The sequence below is a fragment of the Macaca nemestrina genome, chromosome 11 (assembly GCF_043159975.1).
Source record: "Macaca nemestrina isolate mMacNem1 chromosome 11, mMacNem.hap1, whole genome shotgun sequence".
In the NCBI taxonomy this organism is placed as follows: Eukaryota; Metazoa; Chordata; class Mammalia; order Primates; family Cercopithecidae; genus Macaca; species Macaca nemestrina.
The window spans coordinates 138,068,278-138,094,113 of record NC_092135.1 but is presented as its reverse complement, the minus strand read 5'-3'; the positions used below and the strand labels follow the sequence as shown (position 1 = coordinate 138,094,113).

Genomic DNA, 25,836 nt, shown 5'->3' with positions numbered 1-25,836 from the left:
CTGTGGTGTGCCAGGTTCTCTTAGGTGCTCGGGATATGAATATGAAGAAACATAAGACAAGGCTCCCACAGGCCCAGGGTTGGGGGCTGTTGAACCAGCGGAGATGGTTAATTGCAATCAAGTGTACTTAGCAGCTCCTGAGCATTACTCCTGGCTGCTTTAGGGGCACATAGGAGAAATGTGTAACCAACTGGGAGATGGGATAGTGTCAGGGACAGCTGTTTTGACGAATGGCCTGTCATCTGTAGCGCAGCAGGAGTGAGGGAGGCGTGGGGATGGTGGAGAAGCCTGCATGTGCCGCAGGCTGGTGGTGGTGTCCTGTAGTGAGGGCTGGGTGCTGGGGGAGAATGATGCTGGCTGAGGCTGCACGAGGAAGGAGCTGCGCCTTGGCGAGGGATGCTGGCTTCTGTCCTGAAACTAGTGAGGCACCACTGGAAGGTCTTTAGCATAGCAGAGGTGGTTAGATGTGAATTTAAAATGGTTGCAGGCCTTCGTCTGAAGGATGCATTTGGTGAGGAGAGACGGAAGTGGAAGGAGCCTATCTGGGAGGAAATTGGGGTGGGACAGGTATCCCCAGCAGGGAGGCTGCGCTGGGCGATGGGAGTTGCTGCTCAGGAGGGACACTGGGCAGGCCTGGGTGGGTGGCTTCCTGCGTGCACAGTGGGGAGTGGCGTGGACCTGCCCTGGCTGGTGGGCTGCTAAGGGGGAAGGACGCACAGGGGCAGTGGACCCAGGTGGCTTCATGTTTGGGTAGGTCGGATTCCTGAGTGTGAGGTTCCCATGGCAAGGTGGCAGGAGACACCTGTTGGCGTCTGCTGAGTGTCTGCTGAAGTCTGAGGACTGCCCTGGGCTGGAGGTAGTCTGCAGGCGTTGGGGGTCCAGCACTGACCAAGGGCATGCTTATCTTGGGAAAGCCCAAGTAGTGATGGGGGAGGGCTGAGACCAGATCCTTGGGGGACTGTTTCTGGGGAGATGAGACCCCCCTGACGGATTGAAGCTGAATGATCAGAGGTGCACAGGAGGAAGCAGAAGGGATGTGGGGAGAGTTGGTTGTTGGTGTCACATGCGCTGTAACTGTGATGAGAACTGAGAAGTGACTGTCACGTTTCACCTTGTGGGGGCTGGTGACGTTAGCCAGAGTCGTTTCAGGGCTGGGCTGGGGGAAAGCAGATCATGTTGGCTAAAGGACAGGTGGCATAGAGCAAGGTGGGAACCACCTGAGAAGTGAGTGTATCGGCGGGAAGGAAGGTGAGAGCAGAGACTCGATGAAGGAAGGTTTCATCTCAGCAGCAGGAGAGCCCAGCCTGCTACCGGCCCAGCAGTCAGGAAGCAGACCTGAGGCCCCGTGTGCTCTGCCTGGCTGCGGGTTTGTTTCTATGCTCAGGTGAACGGTACTCCACTGGCAGCCTCCGTCCTTCGCTTTGTCACACCTCCTCCTGGGTGGTCTTTTTCTTTAGCTCATGCCATCCCTGACCATGAGCCAAGGCCCATCCCGTGATCGCCTCTAGAGTAGGTTACTAGGAATACTCACTGGAACTTTTCTTTAAATTTAATTTTAATTTAACTTTTAACATTTTTATTTATTTATTTTGAGACTAGGTTAGGAGACTGGCTAATGTTTGTATTTTTGGTAGAGATGGTATTTCACCATGTTGCTCAGGCTGGTCCTGAACTCCTGGGCTCCAGCGATCTGTGCCCACCTTGGCCTCCCAAAGTGCCAGGATGACAGGCGTGAGCCACTGTGCCCAGCCCATTTCCTCAAAATAACTGTCTTTCTGTGGACCCTAGTGTGGCCATCTGTCACTTCTGGAAGGTTCCACATGTGAAAAGCTGCAGAGGGGATGGCTTCTCAATGTGGCCTCTCCACATGCACTGGCGTGCACTCTCTGCTGGCTTCCGGGAGGTCAGGTGCGCACGAGCACATGCGGGTGTAGAGTGTTCTGAGGAGCGGCAGGGTTCCCTTGGGTGGCATGGGCCCTGCGGATGCCGTCTGGATTATGCATTCTGTGTAGTGATCACTTTAGGAAAATTATTCCTCAGCCTTAGCTGCTTTCAGTTTCATTTTGTCACTAAATCAGACTCAGTAGATACTTCTGTGCAACTGATTATGCTTACTGAACCGGGATAAATGTAGCTTGATTTTCAGCTGAGTTATTTGAAAAATAAAGTGTTTAAAGCTGTTTTTTATTTTCTAGAGAAGACCAGACTGTTGTATCTATTGTTACTATGAAGAAACATAGTAGCAGGTATACACTGCAGGTATATGGAATATATTTCAGTTCAAAGATCACTGAACTGTGACCTCCATCTTGCGTGAACTACGCCTTGCCTCAGAAGCAAAAGTGACCCCTTAAATGTGGCTAAGATGTGCTAAAGATCTGTCTTTTAGGATGATTAAGGTCACAGTTTAAATGCTGATATTTTACTTGTGTAAGTAGCTTAATTTCTCTGGTCCTCAGTCCTTTGGTTTGTAAATACAGTAGAGGTGAGAAGCCCTGTTTGCAGGGTTGTGGGCACCACAGCTGCTGTCTGCACATGCCCTGTGGCACCTGGAGCACAGTCACATGCCGTGTGTGGTCAGTGCTTAGAACTGTGGCTGAGCTAGGGTCTGTAGATTGCTGCTTTCTCTGAGAATTGCACGTATGTTTGCCCTTTTATTCAGGGGGTAGCGTGTTTTAGAAACCTGTGTGGGGACTGGTAGGTGACGGTGCCCATTTCTCTTGTGTGCCAGGTGTGGACCACTACAACGAAGTGAAGAACATCACTGCCTGCGACTACTTGCCCCCGCACCTGGTGGTCTACATCGATGTGCCCGTTCCAGAGGTCCAGAGGAGGATTCAGAAGAAAGGAGATGTAATGCAGTTTGAAACCAAAGGCCAGGCGTCTCCATTTTTCATGTAGATCAGCACTAAAAGCCCTGTGTTAATAGCACACTAATTCCCACCAGTCCTCACTAGGAGGGGTGACACACACCCTGGTCCCACCCGAGAGAGGGCATCTGCAGGGGTGGAGGGGAGACCCCAGGGCTTGGCCTGGTGCCGCCGCCTGAGGACCTGCTGCCCACCAGTGCTCTGCGGTCCCACTGTGGTCCCCGAGTCCCCTCAGCTGTTTAAACTTTGGAGACTGGGGAGGGCCTCCTGGCAGAGCATCCTCCATCCCTCTGTCACGTACCTTTCTGTTCTGTGATGAGGTTTTTGTGTCCTATCGTTTTCTTTCGCACTGAAAGCAATTTCTTCTATCCCTCATCACTTCAATCTATTTAACACAAATCGTGCCTCTCCCCCTTTTTCTTACTGATTCCAGCACAGTAGAGCGGTGATCTCCACACACATCCATTTACTCTTTGTAGTTTTCGTTGGATCTTAATTAGGTGGCCTGGAAACAATGCCTTTCAAAGGGACCCTGAGTCTGTGGGTAGCTGTGTTGGCGGCTTGGTGGAGGATCCAGAGATGAAACAAGGACTGTCTTTGCCCTGTGGCGAGTTCTTGTTTAATACTGTGTTATTTTTCCCTCGAGGAGAATATGGTCTCCTTTTTGATACTGTGATGAAAATGCAGGACTTCCTGCCTGTTCCTCGCTCTGGTGCCCACCCTCACTGCCGGAATTCTTGTAGGTGCTCAGGAAATACCTTTCTGGATGGTGTGAGGGCCACAGTAAAGCTCTGGGTATTTTTTGCTGCTCCTGAAAGATCCAGGAGACTAACTTTCCTTCTCTCTGCTGCAACAGTAGAAACAGCAAGACATCTGTGTGTGCCTTTCTATTGCCGCTCTGGACCTGTTACTGTTTAAGCATATGCTTTTAAGTATGTTGCATAGTTAGACTTCCAAGAACCTTCCATCAAGTGGCAAAAGGAGGGAACTGCAAGTTCAAAATGTTTGTTTCTCAGTGGAATAACTGGACACTTTTGCTTATTATGCTGACATTTATTGGGAAAAACAAAGTCATATATTTAACATTCTTTAGGTAATTCTTTTGTTATCTGGGAAAACAGTATTTCAAAAATAATTCTGAGGTCTAAAGTAGAGCTGTCAACTTTTTAATTTTTCCAAGTAAAGTCTTTAATACTGTCACCAGCTGAAATTACCCCATTTTATAAAAGATGTCACATTATTAGTAAGTCCGTGTTCTTATTTTGATTTTTATTTCAATGCAGTCTGTGTCTCAATATTGCAGCTTTTGGGAATAACTGATGGGAATATCCGAAAACCATTTCTAGATTCTAAGAAAACAGTCAAAGTGATCAGTAACTACATGTTTTATCAATTAACTTCAGGTCTGATTTCTGAGATGGTTGTGTTATGTTGCATGTTATGGGCTTGTATTACACTAGAGTTTCTTTTATAATCAGTAAACGTTTAATCTTATTCTACTTGGAACATAGCTAATGATAGAGATTTAGAATCATATCACCTCTTTTATACTTTTGTTAATTTCACTCACTCCTCTAATACAGAGCACCTCATATATGCAAGGCACCTGTGCCAGGCACCTTGGAGGCTGCAAAGGTGAACAAAGATGGTCTCTGCTCAGACACCAAGTTCTTATTGGAATATAGAACTCCCAATTACAGTCTTTCCCCCTTTTGACAGAGCAAAGAAATGCAACATTGCCTTTATCATCCTTTCCCTGTACCCCGTCTCATTACTGGAATTAATTACGTGTTCAGTAAATATTCTTTGAATGATAGTGTTTTTCTTACTTTGAACAGCTTTAGTGAGGTATAATTCATGCTTCGTAAAATTCACCCATTTTAAGGGTACCATGGAATGATTTTTGGTAAATTTACCAAGTTGTTGCCACTCTTGCCGTAATCCAGTTTTAGAATGTTTTCATCATTTTGTAAGTTGAAACAGCAGGCTTGTTCATTTCTTTCTTCCTTCCTCTCTCCTGTAAGTGTTGATTGAGCATCCACTGTGTACCGGACCCTGGTGGTGCTGGGGGTGTATCAGTGAGCAGGGTGGGTGAGGTCCTCCCCGTGAGCTCGTGTGCTGATGGGGAGACCTACAGCAAACAAGGAGATACATAATAAATATGTCAAATAGAGGAAAATGACGTGAAGAAAATGAAACAGGCTGAGAAGATAGTGTGAAACTAAGGAGTTTTACATTTTAAAACTTGCTACTTGTAATTGGATTTTCAAGTTTCTGAAATTGGCATAGCACATTTCAGATGATGAGGGAGGTGAGAGCTGTAGAAAGTGGGAGGAGTGGTTGCAGGGAGATGGGTGAGCGATGAAGGTGGAGAGCAAGTTGGAGAGATGCAGGGAGAGTCAGGGGACAAGAAGAGGGTGTGCCGAGGACAGGTGGCGGACAGACAGGCCGCTGCCCCCAATTTTTGGTGCTCTTTCTTTGCTACACTCAGGCATGAGGCAGACAGGAAAGACAGGCAGTGCTGCTTGATAACAGGCTTCTTTCTTGCCCTAAGTACGCATCTTAGGATGTGTGGAGAAAGTCACGCTGTGGGAGCACATGGGCAGGCTCAGGTGTTCACTCTCGTAGATGGAGAATGATTCTAGCTGACGTTGGGGCCCTTTGCTGTCACCCCACAGTCCCCACAGTGCCCGACGTTAGTGGTGAGAAAATAGTGCCCAGTGATTTGCATTTTATATATGTACAGGTCAAAGAAAATGAACTCTAAATGTTCCTGTTTGATGTTTCTGCTTTTGTTTAGCCACATGAAATGAAGATCACCTCTGCCTACCTGCAGGACATTGAGAATGCCTATAAGAAGACCTTCCTCCCTGAGATGAGGTGAGCCAAACGCACGACCGACTGACGGGACTAGAACTTCTTCGCCAGTCGTTTCTCAGGCTCCAGTAGCCCGGGCAGTGTTCTGTCTTATTTACTGCAGTGGATATTGTCTGAGATGTTTAATCTGATGTTTATAAATAAGAAAAACAGGAGACATTTCAGTTTGATTTTTGTGGGGTTTATTGGTTTGTTTGTTTTGGTTTTCTTGTCAATACTTTTGCTCTGCTATATTTCTGAAGTTTTTTGATGCTAGAAGTAAACCAAGCTCTATTCCATGACAGGTTTTACCGTAGAGAACTTACGTATTTTTACTTCAGGTGTCAACTAAACATTTGTGTTTACCTAGAAGGATTGATTGGGAGTGTATTCATGGAGAAAATTCGTGAAAGATAACATTTTCTCTAGACATTCTTCATTGATGTCCTTGAGAGATGTTTGGATTAGATGAAGGAAACACCACCAGACTGTCTTTCTTCCTTTTCCCCCTTTCTTTCTTTGTTGAAAGCACACGGAAAATGTGGTTTCGCTTGTCCTGTGGCTTGTCATTCTGTGCTTCTGGGGTATATTCGTGTATAAGGAGTGTCTGCCACACTCATTCAAGTCCAGTTAAACTCAGATTGTTTGAATAATGCTTGAATTGAAGATTTTTATACTATTTCTCATACGTTTTAAAAACCTAAGCCTCTTTTGGTGCCTAAAAATCTCATGTTCTTGTTGTTTAAAATTTCAAAGTAACTGTGAAGTTGGAAATAAAGAAAGATATAGTAATTTTAGAAAAAAGTTTTATTTTAAAATTTATTTTAGTTAAATACTGAATATTTACAATGAACAACCTCAGAAGATAATATTGTTAGACTGTAGGTAATTAATAAACAATAAAAAGTAAGAAAAATGTTTTATTTAGCGAGTTTTTTCTGTACCATAAGTATTAACGTTTATGTCATCTCTGCTTGTTTGTGGTGAGCGTTTCTTTCTTAGGTGGTAAGAAGACAGGGTGGCCTCTGGCTTCCTTTTAACCTGTTGTACTGCCCTATTTCCAAGGCCACAATACCAAGGGAAGTATCTAGAGCCAACGTGAATAAACAGCATAAACAGAGATAGTTGACCCTAGAGTTTCAGGCTCAAAAATTACTCTTGGAGATTTTCTGGCTTCAGAAACATCACTGCGAATGAGCTTTCTCATAAGTTCTCAAATGGAATTTCTAGCTACAGCATCAGCAAAATGATGGCTGGTTTCAGCCTGCGCACGGGGCGAGTTTCTTTTGCTTTGCCACCCTCGTAGACTCGTTAAGCCTCAGGCGTTTATTTCTTACCACTTGGGCTTGCTGTGCTTTTAGCTCTTGTTTTAGGAACAGATACAGTCTCTGTTCATTGTTAAAGTAGATCTTACCTGACAGCTCAAGCCTATGGATTGATGGGAGCCAATTGGTGTAGGGGTCGTTTGTCACACATTGAAGAATGAGTACCGGATGTACTCTGTGCAGTATGCATTATTTTAAGTGTTGAATTGTAGACCAAGATCCAACTGCAGCTTTGTGATGGACTTGGATCTTAGAAGTTTTCTCTTAGAAATTCACTATGAAATTTGGCTGAAACTATTTTATGTAAAATTTCAAGAAGCCTATAACGAGTTGTATTTTAAAATTTATTGGCCATTAGTGTTTTAGAATTCAGGAATTATTTCCCGACAGAAACAATATTAGGTTTCCTGGGCTTGTATATTTAAACAATCGTTTAGTTAAACACTGAATATTTTTATTGTTAGATCTTAGACCCTAGAAGACAATATCGCTAGATCATAGGTAATTAATGAACAGTAAAATCAAAACTAAGTAAGAGAACTGTTTTGTTTAGTTTTAATACTAGTGTTTGAAATAAAGCAGATCGACCTGACAAGATGATGGCTCCGTTGAAGTTCTTTGTCTCCTGTCTTCCTCTGAGCAGTTCCTCCTGTGTTAGCCCTTCTCTCTGTCACATGCTGATATATGGTGATGCTTCACTGTTTTTGTATGTGTTGCTTATGAATGCCTAAAGAGCATTGCAGCCTTTTCCAAAATATTTGTATTGTGGGATTTTAAGAGGCACAATGAGCTAACTCTCATAGGAATGTGTGTTTTCTGGCTTTGTCAATATTTATGACCCAGATCTTAGGCGTACATGTCTTTATCCTCATTACCTTAATTATGAATGTGTTAATGAGTATGAGTATCACTTAGTTTCACAAACATTTGGCCATTCCCTTGTTCAACATCTGTTTATTTACTCAACTCCAACAGTGCTAGCTCCCAGTGTCAGTGTTAGCTGAGACACAGAGGTACTCAAGACAGGGTAGGGAAGGCCTTTCTGAGAAAGAATCATCTCCTCTGAGATTTCAGAGACAAGAAGAGAAGCACTGAGTGGCCAGCCTGACATGTAGCGAGTTTTGTAACTGTCCGTTGTTTCAGATTGTTCTAAGGTGGGTGAGGAGCTGGGGAGGCTCTGGAAGTATTGAAGTAACTTGCAGGTTCAGGAATACAGCTTGTGGCTCTTCTCGGCCCTGAGCGACCTGTAGGAATAACCACCATTGAGGTGGCACGTGAGCTGCCGGCCCAGTCCTTTGTGGGGTTTCCTCCAGATCCCTGACTCTACACTTGATACCTTCTTATTTTAGGCCTCCTTTCATGAGGCAGTGGGAATGAGAAGCGGATGTGACTGGACAGAGGCGATTTTATTTGTCTGTTGCCGAGATTGTCAGCATGCTGAATCGAGGCACACAGAAGATAGAAAATGGGCTCTCCAGGTTGCTCTCAGTAGGTAGTTTGGGGTCTGGAGCTCATTGAGGGCAGGAGCCCTGTCTTCCCTACCTTCCGTACCCCACACAGCGCCTGGCTCCTGGTGGGGCTTCAGCTGATGACTGTTCAGTTATGTGTGTGTAATGTACCTGTCACATCATCCTGATCTCTCATGTCCACTCTTGTGCAAGTGTGTCAAATAGTTTGTGACCTTTCATATTGCTGTGTGAGAACAAATAATGTTTCTGTGCCAGCCCTGTTCATCAGGGATGCTTAAGACCTCTGTCTCCTGTACGCTTCAGTTGAATATTCTCTTAGGTGACTTGCAGAGGGAATTACTCTTCTTTGTCACTTTGTGCCTTTCTCTTCGTAATAACAATGAGTAGCTGTAGACGGTTCGGGAAGCAATACAGCAAGTCCGGTATTTAGCGTGACCTTTTCCTTGCCAGCCCTAATGGCAAGTGCAGTAAGTTACTTCCCTCACTATGGATTTATTGTTCACTCTGCTTACAGTTTCTGACCATTTATGTTGATCTTAAGAGCGCTGTGAGGGATGCAGTGATCTTGTTGCAGTAAGAATCTGTTACCCAGTTGTATGACTCTGTGAATTGTGTGTTACAGACTTGTGTGGAACAGATGTGTTACTGAGTGATTGTAGAGCTTGAAGACTTTTTTCTTTTTCCTACACTTTGGAAGTGATACGAGTCAGTAACGATGAGACTTAATAAAATACAAGCTCTTTACCTATACCGTGGAATGTGACTCACCAGTGGTCTGTTGAAGATGGTCAGCAGGGTAGGTGAAGTTTGTTTGGTACCATTGTAGGGGTCAGATGCTGATTTCAGTATGAGAATAAATAGCTTGTACATTCTTGGGAGTATTTATTTACCCTGTATGTTTACATCCTAAATGTGTGGAGGGTACTCCGGTATAAGGATGCCCTCTGCCTGTGCTCGGTTAGGCCCTGGGTTTTGTTGTCCTTTCCTGCAACCGGCACCTAAATGAGATGTCCCTTGTTTATACTGGGCAGATGATGCGTGGGCCACAGTAGCCCCTTGACATTATGCTGGAAGGGGCTTCCAGTGTTTCTGCCGTGGTGGGCACTCCATTGAGCCTCCTGTTCCAGCCTGTCTGCTGGCCTCTCTGGCCAGGATTGGGACTGCATAGGCTCCCTCTGGGTGGTCTGGAGATGATGGCAGGGGCAGCTTCTTCATTTGGTGAGGTATGGACATGCTAACCTGCTGCTTTTCAGTCATCCCCTGGCTGGACAGCCAGGTCTCTGAATGGTCAGTGTAGGCATGGGGGAAGCGGGCATGGTGAACTGCTGCTCCCTTCCTTCTGGGACCTGGTGCTAAATTCTCAGTGGCCAGACTAAAGATCAAGGATGAAGATAACTGAGTTGCTGCTACCCTGTTGTATAGTTTGGCTGAAACAGGTTACTTTGAGGGTTTCATTTGTCTCGTAAATTCTAAATCCTAGTAGCTCAATTAACCTGTGTCCCACTTTGCCAGTTTTGTGCCCTCTGTGCCTGTCCTCGGTTAGGCCCTGGGCTTCGTTGTCCTTCCCTGCAGCGGGCACTGCATTTGGCGATGGTATGTGCAGCTGCCGACGTGGCTCATGTACCTTGTTCCTGTGGACAGTGATGGCTGTGGTCTGTCACGCCCTTGGCTTGGGGGCAGTGTAGTCAGGAGAAGGGAAACGAGGAAATGGACCTGCTGTTGTCACTGTCAAGCCAGCCATGAGAACATTCTGGCTTCTTTCAACATGTCCTCCTGAACCAGTCAAGCTCTAATGCGCCCTCACATGCCCAGCATGGTGCCCAGTGCAGAGAACGTGAGGTTTTAAATTCGAGCAGGAGACTTTAGCGGTTTGTATTCATTAGCACATTTAACTTCAGCTTGGAAAAGTTTACATGAATTTCATCTTGTTTTTTCTTACAGTGAAAAATGTGAGATTTTACAGTATTCTGCAAGAGAAGCTGAAGATTCAACAAGGGTAAGAAAATGATTGAAAAGTTGAAAGTTATTCCTACATTTGATTCATGTGTAAGGTTCTTGCAAATCAGATCGTCAGTTAGATTCCCAGTGGTCTTAACAAACATCATTATTTTATCACCTAAAAGCAGTGCCAGTCAAATCCATCACCACACTCCCCTGGCCATAAGGTTTTGATATTCTTTTAAGTCATTCAGTTTCTATGATCTGAAGATTATAGAGGCCACGGAATCGGGGGCCATCCACTCCACCATTTTTATTAAAGAGATGGAGAATTGAAAGTTAGATTAGTTAATGGGAAAGATTTACATGTTAAGATAACAGTTTTCCCTAAATTAGTGTATTTTGTGAAAGTCTAGTAAATCTTGGTGTAGTTTTCAGGGAACTTTTTGAATAAAAGCCAGACAAACGTTAAAACATCTGAAGAAGAGTAACGAAAGGATATTTGCCCTCTCACGTATAAAAACAAACTATATGATTATAGTAAGGAGAGCATTGCGGTGTTAATGCAGGAATTAATAAAGAGCCTGATGGAACAAAACAAGAGTCCAGAGGCACGTATGCGCCTGTGTATATTTTCAGTTTCGCAAAGTTAGTTCCTTAAAGGATGACTACAAAAATGGAAGTAGAGGAACATGGTTTCTTACGTGGTACTGAGGCAATTGAACATCCATTTGTTAAAAAACAAGTTTTTTATTTTGTATTTTATGTATTAAGCATAAATTACTAAAACCAAAACAAGGTATAACAATTCTAGAAGAAAATACACATTTTAGGATCTGGTCTTGAAGTGTGAGTGGCGTCCGTGTAACAGAGGAGCTTTGCATAGTTGGCTGCTGGGATGACAAGCACGCTTCATTTGCCTCTCAGCATTGGGAGGATGAGAAGAGGGAGGTTAACTGAGCTTTTCTGCACAGAGAGGAGCATTCTCCTTGCAGAGGGAAGCCCTGCATTCTCGCCCAGGCTCTCCTACTACCAGTTGTAAAGTTCTTTTGAGACCTTGGTTTATTCTACTCAGACTGATTAAATTACATTTCATTTTCTCCTCGGCCTTCTGTTTCTGTTTTTAGAGTATTTATATACCTTTGAGAAACTGTTTAGGTGGCATGTATCTTAGCAGAAGAATAGTACATTTTGTCTCTTACACTATATTATTTGAGTTTGTTTTTGAATCTACTCAAATTCTCGAAACTAAAGAGGGTTCCTGAGTTTGGCCTGTTTTGAGGAAAGAATGCTTATGGAAGGATTACTCCTCTGGAAGGTCAGACTGTGCAGACAGCCAGCCTTGGGGCCGGGCACCTGGATCATTAGGTCTCTCTAGGAAATGGGTTTATATCTTATTCTTTTGTCATTTTGAGAGGCTGGGTTTTGCCTTTTAGAATGAACTTACTTGGGAAGAAATGAGTAGCCTGTCCTGAAGGCTGATCTTTCTCCCTAGTCTTGATTGTTCTCGCCTGTCCTGAAGGCTGATCTTTCTCCCTAGTCTTGATTGTTCTCGCCTATCCTTGTTCTCCCAGCCTGCAGGGTAGTGTCTGCACTACTTCCTGATCCCTGAGTGTTAGCTAGGCAAGGCCATACTGCCATGCAACACTCAACCCCACCATCTCATTAAAGGTCAGCCAGCTTCACTTTCATTCTGACTGTTACGGTGTGATTCTTCCTGCTAGATATTCATAGCTTACAATGTATTAAAATGTTACCTCTTGGCCAGGCATGGTGGCTCATGTCTGTAATCCCAGCACTTTGGGAGGCTGAGGCAGGAGGATTGCTTGAGCCCAGGAGTTAGAGACTAGCCTGGGCAACATGGCGAGACCCCATGTCTACTAAGAATACAAACATTAGCCAGGTGTGGTGGTGGGCGCCTGTAGTCCCAGCAACTCGGGAGGCAGAGGTGGTCAAGTGGGAGGATTGCTTGAGCCCAGGAGGCCAAGGCTGCAGTGTGCTGTGATTGTACCATTACTTTCCAGCCTGGATGACAGAGCCAGACCCTGTCTCAAAAACAAGCTACTTCATTTACATTTCTAAAATGGGGTTCTCTGTTTAACCTGAATTTTTCCTGTCTTAGGTGGTAGAGGACATTGAATACCTTAAGTTCGAGAAAGGGCCGTGGCTCCAGCAGGACAATTGCTCTTTACACCACCTGCGATTACTGTAAGTGCATCTGTGTGGGGGCTGCTGCACGTGTGGGGTCTACTTGCATAATGGGGAAACTTAGGGAAATTTGAAATAATTACGTTTCAAGTTAGGTGTTAGCACGACCAACCAATACTTAGATGCATTTTCTCTTCCAAACAGCTCCTGAACCCCCTGGTCTGATACTTAATTTATTGAGTGCCATTATTAATTTAACAGGTATTTTGCTTCCACTATGTGCAACATCGTTCCAGATTTAAGGGATTTAAGTGTCAGATAAAATTCTTGATGTCTTTGAAAATGTGTTTTAGTGGGGGAGACAGAGTAAACAAATAGATGAAACTGTCAGGTCACAAAGGCCAGGGAGAGAAGTAACCCGGAGTAACAGGGTGGTGAGTAGCTAGGGGTGACAAAGGGCCCGTCTTGGGACAAGGCCTAAGTGAGGCCAGGATTGGGTCCTGTGGGCTGTCGGGTGAGCAAAGGGCAGGGGCTCAGCAGGTGCAGAGGCTCTGAGGCAGGACTGTGGTGGGAAGGTGCACCCAGCAGCCAAACCAGTGTGGCTGGAACAAGTTGGGGGAGGGGAGGCCACGGCGGAAGGCGGGTAGGTCATGGTGCATTTGGTGGGTTTTTAATCTGATGAGATGAGATGCCATTTGGGGGTTTGAAGCAGAGGAGTAACACGATGTGATTTATATCCATTCAGCTATTGTGTGGATTCTTTGGTATCTATTAAATGAAAAACAAAAACTGTACCAATTCGGTAAGTTGAAAAAAAAGCTGTCTTCATCTACATCACTCTATTGAAACTGCTCCTGCCAAGAAGACGGCCTTGCAGCTCCAGATGCAGCAGACCCTTGTCTGTCTTCATGCTGCTCCCTGGCCCTGGAAGCAGCGCTGCGCCCCTCTTCTCCACTCCCTTCTCCTGGTTCCATGCCCCCCGACTCCCCCAGTCTGTCACTCCTCCACCAGCCACTGCCCTCTGGGGCCGGGCTCTCCTTTTGCGGTTCCTTCTGCCTGCCGCTGGGCTCTGGCAGGCACAGTGACCCGGGCAGGGTCTTGTCCGTTGACTTTGATTTCTTGAGGACATACCTAGTCACACAGCTGTGGATAGCATGGATACCACCGTAGGTCCTAGCCCAGACCTTTCCCCTACACACCCCGCAAATGTCCTCCGGGTGCCTCTTGCAGTGTCTCTGTGCACTGGCCTTCCCACCAGTGATCCCCAGCTCTGCCTTTTCTGTCCTGGCTGGTGCTGGCTGCCTGGGAATCTCACCCTGCTTGGGTCTCTCCTCTACCACCCACCCCAGGTGCTGCTCATCGCTGCAACGCCCAGTGCCTGGCACAGGCCTCGTATCCAGCGCGCACTCAGGAGATGCATCTGGAACGAGTGACTTTGATTTCTGTGTTCTTGGCCCTATGAAGCTGGTGTTCTTAGACCATTGGTGCTTACCTTCTTTTTCTGCCTGATGGGATATGAGTGATACAGTAGTCTCCTAGGATGACCAGAGGGATAGCTGGCTCATTGTACATGTCACTAAAAGTTCACTGATCAAAATGTAAACAGAATGTGTAATAAGTCTACTTCTGGCCAGGCAGGGTTCACGTCTAAATCCAGCACGTTGGGAAGCTCAAGTGGGAGGATTGCTAGAGCCCTGGAGTTGGAGACCAGCCCGGGCAATATAGTGAGACCCCATTTCTACAAACAATTTAAAAATTACCTGGGTATGGTGGCGCATACCTGTGGTCCCAGCTACTTGGGAGGCTAAGGTGGGAGGGTCGCTTGAACCTGGGAGTCAGGCTGTGAGGAGCTGTGTTCTCGCCACTGCGCCAGCCTGGGCGACAGAGACCTTGCCTCTCAAAAGAAGTTACTTCTGGTGTGATGTTTTTAGTATAGCATTAATAAGCAGAAAATGGATTTACATTAAAAAAAAAGTCATTCTACTTAGTTTGTTAATTCCTGCCACACTGTTAAAATGGTGTTTGCAAAATCAGTTTTCTAGTTAGTGGAATGGATACTGAAGGGTGAGTGAGGTAGGCATACTGTGGGGTCCTCATGTCAGACTGAGGAGACAGGAAGGGTCAGGTCAGCCCTTAGCTGGCTGTGTGACTTGGCACAAGTTACTTTATCTGCCTGTGCCTCCATATATAAGATTATGGCAGCCTAGAGTGCTAGGCTGTATGTATTGAAGGAAAAAACAAATATAAATTTCATATATTATATTCCATATATTCACTACTGTATAAAATAGTATTAATCTAAAAGTAGCCTACTGAAATGATTGGCTCTAGAAAGTCTTTTTAAAGGAATCTAGCACATCTTCCATTAGAAAGTAAAACAACAAAACCTGCTTTTCTTTTTTTTTTTTTTTTTGAGTTGGAGTTTTGCTCTTGTTGCCCAGGCTGGAGTGCAGTAGTGCGATCTCAGCTCACTGCAACCTCCACCTCCTGGGTTCAAGCGATTCTTCTGCCTCAGCCTCCTGAATAGATGGGATTATAGGCATGCGCCACCACACCTGGCTAATTTTTTGTGTTTTTAGTAGAGACGGGGTTTCGCCATGTTGGGCAGACTGGTCTCGAACTCCTGACCTCAGGTGATCCGCCCGCCTCGGCCTCTGAAAGTGCTGGGGTTACAGGCGTGAGCCACTGCACCAGCCTTCCTTGTCTTTCTGAGCCATTACTAGGAGATGGAATTAAAGCACAAAGCACTGCTTTTGGCCTCTGAATCAGTATTCTGCCTCCTGGAGACAATGGCCAGAGGTTACAGTGCCTGCTCCACATGGACAACACATCTCAGCCTGAGGGCCGTGAGTCCGCTGATTGATGGGGCGACTGACCAGAAATGAGAGGGGTCCTCTGAGATGTCTGAATGTAGAAGTTTCTCCGAGTCATTAAAGTCAGCTGATCATTCCCTGTGCAGCCGTTTTTGTGCAAAGTCAGTGTGTGCTTTGCTGTGAACTGTGGCAAGGGCCATCAAACATTGGTTCATTCCGAGTAATTTTAACTTTCGGACAGAGATACGTAGGTGATGGAGACCAAGAGGGGAAAATAAAAGTATATTTCTGAAAAGAAAATGATTGTTGTGATACCAGAGATTCACCATTTCATAACCAGGTCAGACGGATCCCTTGAGAGGAACTCAGCCAGTCACCTGTCGCTGTGCCCCTGGGCAAGGGGCCTAACCTCTCTGAGCCTCTGTCTGCTTCTCGTAAAGCAGGGAGAAAATAGAAGCTACCTCATAGGACTGTTGTGGGGATTCAATGTGCGAATAATTTGAAAGGCTCAGAACAGTGTATATCATAAGCACTAAAGTTGTAGAGACTATGTTATACCGTTTGTGGTATATTACACTCTGATTGTAGATTCATTATGTGCTTACATTTCTCTGTTAATGTTTTTGTTCTTTAATCCTAAGCTTTTTTTTTTTTTTAACTTTTTAAGTAGTGTTTTTCTGATCTCAGAAATAATTTGTATTATCCTCAATTCACGCATTATGGAAATCTACAGTGAAGTTGAAACCACATGCTGAGGACAACCGTGATGAAGATGCTATTCATATTTTTTTCTGTGCATGCGCCAGTGCAGTTTACTGTTTTGTTGTTGTAATCCAGATTCCCAGTGCGCCCCGCCTCTTGGTGGGAGAGCTGACCTGAGTGATGTGCCCCCCAACCTTGCAGGGTTGAGCGCCACGGGGCTTAGCACTGCCTTGTATATGTAGTTCCGTGTTGCTTAACAACAGGGATATGTTCTAAGAAAGGCGTCGTTAGGCGATTTCATCGTTGTGAAAACATCGTAGTGTGTATTTACACAAGCCTAGATGCTGTAGCCTGCACACCTAGGCGGTGTGGCGGAGCCTGTTACTCCTAGACTGCAAACCTGTGCAGCGTGGTACAGTACTGAACACTGTCGCCAGTTGTGACACAGCGGTAAGTGTTTGTGTATCTAAACATAAAAAATAAAATAGTATAAAAGATACAAATGGTCCACCTGCCTAGGGCAGGCACCGTGAGTGGAGCCGGCGGGACTGGCAGTTGCTCTGGGTGAGTCGGTGAGTGAGTGGTGGGTGAATGTGAAAGTCTAGGACGTGACCGTACACTGCGGTACACTTTGTAAACAATGTACGATTAGGCTACATTAAATTTATATAAAAAGTTTTTTTCTTCAGCGAGAGATTAACCTTCACTTACTATAACTTTCTTTATAAACTTAAATTTTTTTTCTTTCTTTCTATCCTTATTCTAGAAGTATTTTCTGAGTTTTAAAATTACTTATTTTTACTTTTTAAACTTTTGTTGTTGTTGTTTATTAAGATACAAACACAGTGGCCTAGGCCTACACGGGGTTGGGAGCATCCACACCTGTCTCACTGGAAGGCCTTCACGGGCAGTAACACACATGGAGCTGTCACCTCCTGTGACAATGATGCCTTCCTCTGGATGCCTCCTGAAGGACCTGCCTGAGGCTGTTTTACGGTTACTTTTTTAAATAAGTAAGATGAGTACTTTAAAAATCACGATAAAATGTCTAGTATAGTAAATCACCTAAACCAGTAACGTGGTCACTGATGAGAATATCAGGTATTCTGTACTCTGCATAATTGTGTGTGCTGAACTCTTCCACGACCGGCGGTGCAGTAGGTTTGTTTATACCACGTCACCGCAAATATGGGAGTCACGCGTTGAGCCATGGCACTGTGACAGCTGCTGTGATAGGAAGCGTTGAGAGTCTTGTAGGACCACGTTGTGTATGTGACCTGTTGTGTACTGAAGCACCATGCTGTGCGTGACTGGAAACCGGCAGGAACCTGCCGCACTGTACAAACAACGTGGGTTTCACAGGAAGGCCACAGGAAGGCTCTGTCGTTCACTGTCCCTCAGTATGACTTTGTGAATTTGCCATCACGTTTCCATTTTCCCAATATTCAGCTTTAGCTGCAGCTGTCAGGTTCCTCGTAGGAAACAGAAGGCACATTTGACCAGAGAACAGAAGAGGGTTTAGTAAAGGAGCCATTGATGAAGAGCAGGGCAGGGTTGAGGAAAGCTGGGATGGTGAGACACCCCGGCCATCTACAGTGGGAAACTGGCGGGTGAGGGTAAGGGCACTGGGCTTTGGAGTCCAGAGCTGCTGGAGCTGCTGTGGAAGAGGCTGTCCAGCATCAGATGGAGCCCGAGGGGGATGGGGAACCCACATGCAGGGAACCAGCAGAACAATCATCCACCCAACTATACTTCATTGAAGTCAGTGGGCAGTAGAGCCCCTCTGATGCAAGGAGCCAGCCTCTGGGCACAGAGCACTTTGGAGGAAGGGTGGAGAGGAGATCTAAAGGGTCAGATGGACAACAGCCCCAGACTGTCCACCCAGGGAATGCAGAAGATGGTCAGCATTCACTGTTGTCCTCTGGCCAGAATGGAAATGTACGTCCCTATGTGGGACAGGGGCAGCCACCATGTCATTGTGCAGTGATGACCGTTCATAGTCTTGAGTTGGTCACCGTGGGTGTTTTTCATATAAAGTAGAGGGGGAGAGAAACAACCTGCCACAGAGTTCCTAGAGTCCCCGCTTCTGTGGCAAATTCAGAGACCCGAGTTCACTTTGGTGGCTTCCTTGGTTCCCACAGCCTCCTTCCCTCTGCAGGCAGCTCAGGTCCATGTGGGCCTTACCTGGTGCAGCATCCTGATCCTGTGTGCTGTGGGTTGGAGCCTTGGGGGCTGCCCTCTGTGGTAGCTGCCTGTCTCCTCTATTCAGAATAAGATTCATCACTGTGAATGAGGACAGGTACACAGATCAATACAAGAAAAGACTTGTTGGACTCGGGAGAAATCCACGCACAGGCTCCCCAAGCTCTCTTCCTCTTGTGAGGGACACAGAGACACTGACACATGGATAGAGCTACTTTCTCTAGCAGTGAAAAATACAGTAACATATGGGCAGTATTTCTGCCTGGAAAGCCCTTTAGCTACTCAGCACCCATAATTTTTATTGGGGGCTGGTCACGTAGGAATCCTCCGCTTCACAACTATTCAGGTTCCAGACTCCCAGAAAGAAGGCGGGTATTCTCTGTAACTCCTGTCGTACCCTGGTAGGGCTGAGGTTGCTGCCCAGCCTCAGCGTAGGGCACTTTTTAGAAGCTGAGTTTCCAGAAGCCAACCAAGGGCCAGCCTCGCAAGGAGGCCCTGGCAGAGACAGCAGCGTAGGCCTGCTCTGTGTGTGGCGAGGGAAAGGCTTTCTGAGAGTGCAAGAGCCGTGCTTCTGGCAGAAGAACTTCAGGCAGGGGAGGCAAATCCGTACCCAGGAAATGTGGTTTTTCACCATGGCCAGAGCCTGGGATTTTAACAAGACCGGGGTTTTGTAAGAGAGGGGCAAGGGAACCGAGTATAGACAAAATCGCATGTGAGTAGTGGTGAACCATGACACTTAGTCTGGGTAAGGAGGGAATTGAAGGAGGGAGGGGTGAGGGGACTGAAATGACAAAATGGTTGAGAGGCCAAAGGCATACCCTCTTGGAAGAGAAAGTCGGGAACAAAGGTTGAATATAGAATCAAATCACCTGTGGTTCTGCCGCCACAGTGCCAGGAGTGACAGTTGAATGCAGGTTCTTCCAGTTAAATGTGTGTGTGTGCATATATTTCTAAATATATCTTGCATGTATTTTTGTATTCTACTTCCAATATATTGAGCATGTACCTGTTTTGTTAAACATTTTAAAATTTGATTTTTTCATGGCTCCCCATATAAGGTGCACTTACCATTGATTGAGATGCAAGTCAGGGCTTGGCAAACTGGCCTGTGGGCCAGATCTAGCCTTCAGCTGCTAAGAAGATCCTTACATTTTTAAAGGATTGGAAGGAAAAGAAAGGATTATGTGATGGAAACTGTATATAGCTCTCAAAGCCTGATATTTGCTATCCAGCCGTTTACAGAAAAAGTTTTGATCGCAGACACAGCATAATCCGTTTACCATTGCTTTAAAATAAATCTCTTGGGTTATTTCAGTTTCTTCATGTTCCTAATACAGTAAAGAGCATGTTGTACCCCTTTTTGTTCAGTTTCAGGTTACTTAAGGTATAAAAGTGGTCAGAGTATATGAACGCATTTTACAGCTATTATGTTTTTGCAAAATGATTCTCCAGAATATGTGTACCAGTATTCATACTTGTACCTGGTCCTCTGAATTTCCCTATACAGACAATATAATTAAACAAAATGCAAACAAAAACTTTCAATTTTGATACCAAAACAAGTATTTGTTTTACTTTGCATTTTATAAACACTGAACTTAAGTTTATATTTTTATTGGCTATTTATTTGCTCTTTGTGAATTTTCCCTTCATATTTAAGTTTTTCAGAGAACTGATGATTTATGCAGTTGTTTTCCATTTTATTGATGTATACCCTAGTTTTATTATTTTCTCCCTGCTTTCTTTAGGCTTTTCTTACCTTCATTTTCTATCGATTCCTAAGCTTTTTGATTTTAGATCTTTTTTCTTTTCCAATATAGTCAGCCCTTTGTATCCCTGGGTCCGCATCCTTGGATTCAACCAATCTTGGATCAGAAATATTTGGGGGGAAAAAAAAAGCCAATAAAAATAATACAGCAATAAAAAATAATAAAAATGTAAAAATGCAGTATAACAACTATTTACATAGCATTTACATTATATTAGATATTATAATACTTATAACTATTATTGTATTACATTGTTTTGGATATTATACATACTCTAGAGATGATTTAAAGCAGGGGTGTCCAATCTTTTGGCTTCCCTGGGCCACATTGGAAGAAGAAGAATTGTCTTGGACCACACATAGAAAACACTAACACTGACAATAGCTGATGAGTTTAAAAAAAAAAAGGCAAAAAAATTTCATAATGTTTTAAGAAAGTTGATGAATTTATGTCGGGCTGCATTCAAAGCTGCCCTGGGCGGATACAGCCGCGGGTTGGACAGGCTTCATTTAAAGTGCATTGGGGGTGGATGTGTGCATAGTTTATATGCAAATACTGTGTCATTTTATGTAAGGGGCTTGAGCATCCTCAGATTTTGGTATTAGTGGGGTCTTGGAAGGAAGCCCTGGAGAACAGAAGAATGGTTGCATATGCATTCAGTGCTGCCACTTTCCCTCTAGGTACTGCTCTTGCTGTATCACACAAATGTGGATAAGTTGTATTTTTATTTTCATTCAAAATGTTAAATTATTTTGAGACTTTTTCTTTGACCTATGTGTTATTTAGAAGTGTGTTGTTTAATCTTCAGGTGTTCAGGGATTTTCTAGGTATTTTTCTGTTGTTGATTTCTAGTTTAATTCTCTTGTGGTCTGAGAATACGCTGTGTATGATTTCTCTCCATTTACATTTATTAAGGTTTTATATGGCCAGTGTTTCCTATCTTGATGAGTGTTCCAATTCAGCTTGAGAAGAGTGTAGATTCTGCTGTTGCTGGAGTGTTGTATAAATGTCGGATTGAGCTGATTGATAGTGGTATTCAAGTCGTTGGTATCCTTACTGATTTTCTCTCTGCTGGGTCTGTTGGTTACTGAGAGTTGGGTTTAAATTTCCAACAGCACTGGATTTGTCTGTTTCTCCCTTGAGTTCTGTCAGTTTTTGCATGATACATTTTGAGGTACTGTTGTTAGGTACATAGTGTATTATCTTAGGTTATTATCCTCTTGAAGAATTGGCCGCTTTATCGTTATGCAAAATGCCCTCGCTTTCCCTGACGTTTGTCCTTGTTTGAAGTCAGCTTTGTCTGAATTTAATAGAGCCACTCCAGCTTTCAATTAGTGTGGGCATGGTGTGTCTTTCTTCCTCTTCTATCTCGAGTCTTTAGTTTTCTCATAGGTAGTAAGTAGTAGTTGGGGCCTGTGTTTTAATCTACTCTGACAGTCTCTGTCTTTTGATTGCTGTTTGGACCATTTGCGTTAGAAGCGAGCGTGAGGATAATCAAGTTCCATTTTACCGTTGCTTTTCCCTGTTTTCTGTTTGCTGCCTGGGTTGTTTCTCCCTGCCTCTTTTTCTGCCTTCTCTGGATTTCATTGAGCATTTTATATGATTCTCTTTTATCTTTTCTCTTAACATATTGATTGTACTTTTTAAAAATGTTTGTAGTGGTTGCTGTGGAGTTTCCAGTATACATTTACAGCCCATCGAGGTCCACTCTGCGATGGCACTGCTGCTCCAAGGGGCTGCAGGTACCGATGGCACAGTCTTCTAGGTTCCTCCTGCTGTCACTGTGACATGGCTGCCATTCCTTCCACTTTTTTTTTTTTTTTTTCTTTGAGACAGAGTCTCACTCTGTTGCCTATCGCCCAGGCTGCAGTGGCATGATCTTGGCTCACAGCAACTTCCCCCTCCTCGGTTCGAGCAATTCTTCTGCCTCAGCCTCCCAAGTAGCTGATACTACAGGCGTGCACCACCATACCTGGCTAATTTTTGTATTTTTAATAGGGATGGGGTTTTGCCTTTTTGGCCAGCTGGTCACAAACTCCTAACCTCAAGTGATCCGCCTGCCTCAGCTTCCCAAAGTGCTGGGATTACAGATGTGAGTCACTGCACTCGGACTCTTCCACTTTTTGTAAGCTGTAAAATCACTCAATTCGTTGTTGTTGTTGTTAGTCCAAGAAAGGCCATTGATTTTCAGTTTTTTCTTATTGGAAGGATGGAAGTTACAGCTTCCAGCCTTCACCATTTGGAGCTGAAGCTGGAAGTTCCATCTTTGTTTTTTAAAACTGGTGACATTTTGGACTAGATGCCTATATTTGTATGTGTGTTTATAAATTTGCCTAAATGATATACTCTATTATTCAAAACTTTGCTTTAAAAAAACTCCATCTTCTCTTTTAACTGCTCTATTGCAGCAGTCCCCAACCTTTTTGGCACCAGGGACCAGTTTCATTTCATGGAAGACAGTTTTTTCACAGACTGGAGCGGGGGTGGGGGGATGGTTTCAGGATGATTCAAGTGCATTACATTTATTGTGCACTTTATTTCTCTTATTATTACATTGTTATATATAATGAAATAATTATACAACTCACCATGATGTAGAATCAGTGGGAGCCCGAGCTTGTTTTCCTACAACCAGACGGTCCCATCTCGGGGTGATGGGAGACAGTGAGAGATCATCAGGCATTGGATTCTCATAAGGAGCGCACAACTTAGATCCTTTGTATGCACAGTTCACAATAGGGTTTGTGCTCCCGTGAGAATCTCATGGCACACTGGTCTGACAGCAGGCAGAGCTCAGGCAGTAATGCGAGCGAGGGAAATCGGCTATAAATACAGATGAAGCTTCGCTGGCTTGCTCACTCAGCTGCCGCTCACCTCCTGCTGCGTGGCCAGGTTCCTTACAGGCAGAGGTTTGTGGCCCGGAGGTTGGGGATGGGACCCCGCTGAACCGTGTTCTGCTGTTACGTCTGAAATCTCATAGTTAACAGTAGATGTCAACACAGTGTCTAGAAGGTGTTTCGGAAATAATTTGTCCCACAGCACTCCTGTGGGGCGGGACTCCCTCATTTTACAAGGAGGAGACCACAGCTCGGAGAGCTCGAGCCTGCCAAGGTTGCATGACTGTGTGTGGGACGTCTGACCTCTCGGGCTGCAGGAGATGGAGCTGCTGCTCTCTGCATCCTCCGTGCAGTCCTGTGCCCTGGGCCGCCTTGCCTTCCCTCCTGCCGTCTGGTCAGGCTTGAATCCTGGTGGAAGCTTCGACTCCTCCGTCACCCATAATCCTAGCTTGAAGCCTCCTTTTTCCTTGCTGACCCCCTTATCCTAATCCTCCCCTAAGTCACACCCTGCAGGTCAGTGTGCCACTTTCAGTGATTTCTCTCCCATGTCTCTAACACTTCTGCTCCCCTTGGGGTGTAATCCCCTGGTTCTTGGTCTCTGTTCCTCTGCCTGTTTATTTCTTCATCCCACTCCCACCAGGTTTATTTTTTTAAAAAGTCACAGTGACCCCGTTTTCTCTTTACTTGAATCTTTGCGTGGCCTATCTTCGTTTAGTCATAGATCCGAATTTCCTTTCCCAGAATTAATTCGGAATCCCAGTCTGCCCTGGTTCTGCGTCTTCCACCGGGATACCAGGTAATCTCCCAGGCTTTTCTTCCACCACCACCTGCTCAGTAATTACCTAGAAATCCTAGCGGTCTTTAAAGCTTGGCCGTAATCACCGTGTTTTCTCCCTGACACCTTCCCTTAACTCTTGTAGACTGTTACTTATATGAATGTATATGGTATCCTTGTTTGTTAGTATTAGCTACTGCTGGGCATCATATGACATCTCACAAACTTACCGAGACAAGGGATTTTGTCTGACTTGACCTCTCTGTGGTAACAGTGTCATTTTCTAAACACGGTGTGAAATGTGTGTTGATTCGATTCTGCACCGTTTGTGTAGTTATTTAGTTACGCACTTATCAGAGCATAGAGAAGGATCCTGTAATTCCCCCGTAGTGTATCCATTACAGCATTCAGTTATTTTCATCTAGCTCACTATGAATGGTTTTGTCCTTTTTTCTCCTGATATTTTGCCTTTCTTCCTCCCCAAAGATGTTTCGTAAGTTTACAATATCAATTGTGTTTATTTTCATTTGAGTACCATTTGTCAATTGAGGGACTCAAGTGATAATTATGACCAATTTTCTAACATAATTATTGTAAACATGCCATTTACCAGTGACATTCATTTTATCCAGAACCTGACCAAATTATTGGTTTAGAACATTTCTGCACCATCTCAGTTACGTGTTGCCAGTGTCTAATTATGTGTATGTGTATAGCTATGCTTGTGCTGAGAGGCAGTAATTGTATTTTTCAGTCTTATTCATATCCACATCCCTAACTGACTGGCGCCTGCCTGGGCTGGTTTCGGTCCAGTCAGGACCTCCGACGACACATCAGGCCTCCAGCTGTGCGGGCTCCTCGCAGACCATCGCTGCCTCTCCAGAGCCCAGAGCTTCACACCCACCCTCTTTTGCTTGATTGCTAAGAATTTTACATGACTCCTGGAGCACATCTTTTTAACATGAAATTTCAGTGCTACAGAAACTGTAGCATGTGAGTTTGGTATCACAAGTACAGTGTTTCAGATAGAACTTTGCAATTCAGGAGAAACTGAAAAATAGGGTTTCGAAATGTTATAGGACAAAGTGCTGACATTCTGTTAATTGTGAAACAGCTTGAGTCATAAAACACAATTTACAATTTTATTCCTTTTTGCGTCTTCCTGCCTTACTCTTTTGTTTTAAAATATGTGACAGAACACCTCATATCGTAACCAAGCTCTAGTATATTTTATCTTCTTATTTAGACACTGACTTATGATATTAAAAGGATACGTTATCCTCAATCAGTTTTGAATTCTTCATAATGAAGCTAAGTGCTTTGTGAAGAGAATATTTTCTTTCACTGCCTTTTGCTTCCTGAGTCATAAAATGATTCCTTGTGTCTTTATTACTTAAATCTAGAAGTTTACTGGAGATATACCATAGACTCTTTCTAGTAGTCGTCATTAAGCTCATAGCAATAAATTGAAAGGGTAGTTTGGTTAGGTATAAATAAATTGTAGAATCATTGCAGCAGATTCTTTTTTTAATCTTCAAAAATAGTTGGAAGCGTACTTGTTAAAATTTTCTGGGGCTACATGTAATGTTGCCAAACTAAGCATAGATGGCGCTGTTGCTTTCTCTACTACACATGCTCCAGGCCACTGATTGCTTTCATATTTTCTAGCATTTTCTTAGGTTTTTCAAACTGTAAAGAAAACCATGTCACCTCCCTGCATTGATATTTGTTAACATTTAAAATATGAACTTCATTTTTAATTGGAATTTCTTATTGTGAGATCACTTCAAAAGTTATCCTTATATTAGAGTTAACAGTAAGAAGATACGTAGTTGTAGATTATTGACACATGCATGGAAGCGTTTAGATAGAATGCAAAAGGAAAGCTAGCAGCAGTTTCCTCTGGAGAGGGAACTTGTAGTCTTACAATTAATGCAGTCTTACAAAATAGGGCATCTTTATGCCCTTCACACGCTTTCTGTTTTGCTTGCTTTTAAAAAAAAAAATTTGAATATCTTTTGGCAAGTAAAACCAACTTAATAGTAAAACTAAGAAAATGATCTTATCTGTAAGTGTGTACATTACAGCCATGTGCCTACCCGTGTGGAAACGCACATAAATACGCTTAGGAA

The 25,836-nt window shown here is 44.3% G+C and overlaps 1 protein-coding gene across 5 annotated transcripts in view; it reads left to right on the top strand.

Annotated features, from left to right (window-relative positions):
* Window positions 1-25,836, top strand: part of LOC105473801 (NADH:ubiquinone oxidoreductase subunit A10) — a 119,851-nt gene that overhangs the window by 7,506 nt on the left and 86,509 nt on the right. For all 5 annotated transcript variants that reach the window (XM_011727847.3, XM_011727849.3, XM_011727848.3 and 2 more), the window contains exons 5-8: window positions 2,732-2,853; window positions 5,671-5,750; window positions 10,462-10,516; window positions 12,581-12,666. In XM_011727847.3, coding sequence (XP_011726149.2) covers window positions 2,732-2,853; window positions 5,671-5,750; window positions 10,462-10,516; window positions 12,581-12,666 — 343 coding nt within the window. The remainder of the gene's footprint in view (window positions 1-2,731; window positions 2,854-5,670; window positions 5,751-10,461; window positions 10,517-12,580; window positions 12,667-25,836) is intronic.